A 3,380-nucleotide genomic window follows, 5' to 3' on the forward strand; every position below is an offset into this window, starting at 1 on the left:
TAAAAAGTTCTCTTATACAATTCACGTTTTAGATTATTTCTCGAAAAACTCAAATCAAGATGGTCGGGATCATTTGTTGAAGTCACTCAAGTCTTTTCTTATGGGGCCGTTAAGGCGGTTAATATAAGAAATGATTGATTCAAGGTCAACGGACAAAGATTAAAACTCTACTTAGCAGGGGAAATCGTCCCCAAAGGACTCACATATCTTTTGGATGGCTTTTTTTCAACTTAATGAGTCAAATCTTTTGAGTCGAGCCAACGACTATATATAAAAGTGCTAGTTGGAAGCTAGCCCAACATTTTTGTTATTTTTTTTTTCGAAACCTTAGAAGACTTGCATTGATCTAAAAGGTAACTTTACAATTTGAGCAACGGGTCGTTGACTTGTACAACTTGTGTTCAACAACACAGAGGAAAAGATGCTTCCTCATCCAACCAAATGCCTAAGGCATATGAGCTAACATTAGCATTTGTAATACTATTATCATTCCTATCTAAGCAAAAAGAGCAATTCAAAACAATGACTTTAAGCAAAATATATCGTCTAGGATCATTGTCAATCTACCATCAGATGCTGTGCCATGCTTAATTTTGTCTCAGCACTTCTTTGTTTTGGATCTGTACTTTGATATTGTGCCATCCTTTTCCCAGTGCTTTGCACAACACTAATCTGACGGCTGAAGCTATATCCATGTTCTTGTTTCCATGACTTCTGTCCTTAAGAGCCCAGTATTTTGTTGCAGCATGTGACCTTGAATTGATAGCAACCCCAATACCTAGCACGGCAGGTCTCACTGAGCTAGTTGTTGTCACGTTCAGTCATATCAAGTCCTGGTCCTCTTGTTCCGGATGTTCACCCTCCAGGTCTGGCATTGTTTCTGTTGTGCTCTGATCAGATTCTTGCCTATTTACTTCCTCAATCTCCAGCCATTCTTTATGTGCTTTTTGGATCACTTTGCACGGTTGGTGGTTATCATGGTTCTCAAATTCCCTCTTGTTCCTTTCTTTCCATATTTGCCATAAGATGTTTGCAGTGAGGCCAATATGGTTGTTGCCCTCTTGTCTAGTTTTAGCTTCTGTGATCCTTCCCTACCACCTTGTGAAATTGCACCTCTGATTTTTTGCTCCATCCCACCTTACTGGAGCTACTTCCCATACCTCATTTGCTAGGGGACATTGCAAGAGTGTATGTTCTATCGTTTCTGGTCCTTCTCCACAACCCTTGCAAATTGGATCCCCAATTGCAGCTTTCCTGTGGATTGCTTCTCTGACTGGCAGCGCTCCGTTAACACACTTCCAGATAAATACCTTAACTTTGTGTTTGATGTTAAGCTTCTACAGTGTACTCCAAATCTGCCTGCTTTGCTTGCTGCCTGCCTCAAAACTAGTTCCAGCATATTCTTGTCTTTTGTTGCTGCTTGATCTTTCAGCCAAGAACCTCTTATAACCAAATCTCACTGTATACTCGCCTCTATTACTGTGCTTCTAGTAGTTGGAGTCTGGTCTACCTGCAAGACTAATTGGGATCCTGAGAATCCTTTCCACATCAGTCTTGTTGAACAATTTGAAGACTACATTTGTGTTCCATCTGGTTTGGTTGATTAGCTGTTGGACAGATACAATTTCACAATTTAGAGATCTTGGAGTCATAGAATAGCCTGATGAAGAATCTGGAATCCATTAATGCTCCCATATCTTTGTGCCTCTACCATTTCCAATTCTTCTCCTTACTCCTTCTCCCACTGTCCCTCTGACTTCCATTATTCCTTTCCAAAACCATGAAGCATTACCCTGAGCTTTACAAGTGAAGATTGACTCCTTGGGGAAGTACTTGGCTTTCAAAACTTTACTAACTAGGAGATTGGGTTTGGTGATTACTCTCCAAACCTGTTTTCCTAGTAGAGCTTTGTTGAAAGCTTCTAGATCCATAAATCCCAAACCACCTTCCTGTCGGTCCTCAGCCATCCTTTTCCAAGATATCCAGTGAATCTTGTTTTTGCCATTCATTTCACCCCACCAGTAGTTGGCCATAGCTGAGTTGATATACTTGAGGAGTTTCCTAGGCAATTTGAAACAAGACATAACATAGGTTGGCATGGCCATCGTAACTACTTTGAGCATGACTTCCTTTCCAGTAGGACTTAGCAATTTATTCTTCCAACTTTCCAGTCTTCGCTTGATATTATCTCTTATGTATCCAAAAAGTTGCTCCTTTGTTCTTGATATAACCATAGGAAGGCCCAGATATTTCCCTTGCTTCACCTCTGCCATTCCTCCTAGAGCACTACAAATCTTTTGTTTCTGGGTACTTGTCAAATTTTTGCTGAAGAACACTGATGATTTCTCTAGATTGATTAACTAACTTGAAGCCTGCTCATACTCTTGAAGAATCTTCAAGATTTCCTTCGCTTGTTGCACATCAGCTCTACAAAATATGAGCGAATCATCCGCAAAAAAGAGGTGAGTAATACTTGGACCTTGTATATTGATCTTTATGCCTTTCAGATTCTTGCTTTCTGCTGATCTTTGGAGTAGATTTGAGAAGCCTTCTGAGCAAATAAAAAACAGGTAAGGTGAGAGGGGGGTCTCCCTGCCTTATTCCTCTTCTTGGCTTCACAAATCCTTTGACTTCCCCATTGCAGTTAAAAGAGTATGGACAGTTTCCAAGCATCATGACACCCAGTTTATCCATTTAGCACAGAAGCCCATTCTTGTCATCATGTCACAAACAAAGTGCCACTCAACTCTATCATAAGCTTTAGCCATATCTAACTTAATGGCCATATACCCTTCTTTCCCATGCCTTTTGTTTTTCAAATATTGCATATATTCCTGAGCAATGATCACATTATCTAGGATTTGTCTATTGGGTATGAATACAGATTGATTTTTACAAATGCACTTGTCAAGAACAGGTTTCAGTCTGTTTGCCAAAATTTTTGAGATGATTTTTTACAAGACACTACACAGACTGATTGGTTTATAGTTTTTCAAGGTGATTGGATTCAGAATTTTTGTTATCAGGGGAGTTTCACTTTCATCTCTTTTCCTATTGTTATTTCCTTATTTTTTCCCCAAAATTGAGGATATTGTTGTCTTAAGTGTAGGGGAGAAGTAAATGGGTGAAGTGAAAATTTTGAATTTTCGGGCTAAAATTTTTCAATTTTTTATTGTTGATTCCCTGATAAAGCAATGGCTTGTAGTTCGAGTATTATTATTGTTAAAGCAATATGTGTATGAATGTGTTAAGTGTTAAAAGGTGTTGTTTTAGAGTGCTTCTTTGGTGAATATTTGGTATTTTGTGACTTTTTCTATTTTTAGCTAATTTTTCTAGGCATTGTAAATATTTTTCTAGCATTTTTCTTGTGAATTTGGCCT

At 38.7% G+C, this 3,380-nt stretch overlaps 1 protein-coding gene across 1 annotated transcript; it reads right to left on the minus strand.

Moving 5' to 3' along the window:
* Positions 1 to 1,682: 1,682 nt before the first annotated feature.
* On the minus strand, positions 1,683 to 2,273 carry LOC113752149 (uncharacterized mitochondrial protein AtMg00310-like). The gene has a single exon (XM_027296282.1). The coding sequence runs from the start codon at positions 2,271 to 2,273 to the stop codon at positions 1,683 to 1,685; it is 591 nt and encodes a 196-aa protein (XP_027152083.1).
* Between the last annotated feature and the right edge of the window lie 1,107 nt (positions 2,274 to 3,380).

This window comes from Coffea eugenioides, chromosome 11 (genome assembly GCF_003713205.1).
Source record: "Coffea eugenioides isolate CCC68of chromosome 11, Ceug_1.0, whole genome shotgun sequence".
Taxonomy (NCBI): domain Eukaryota; kingdom Viridiplantae; phylum Streptophyta; class Magnoliopsida; order Gentianales; family Rubiaceae; genus Coffea; species Coffea eugenioides.

Coding starts and splice junctions, on each gene's coding strand:
- LOC113752149 (XM_027296282.1), bottom strand. CDS start 2,273: ATGGCAGAGGTGAAGCAAGGGAAATATCTGGGCCTTCCTATGGTTATA.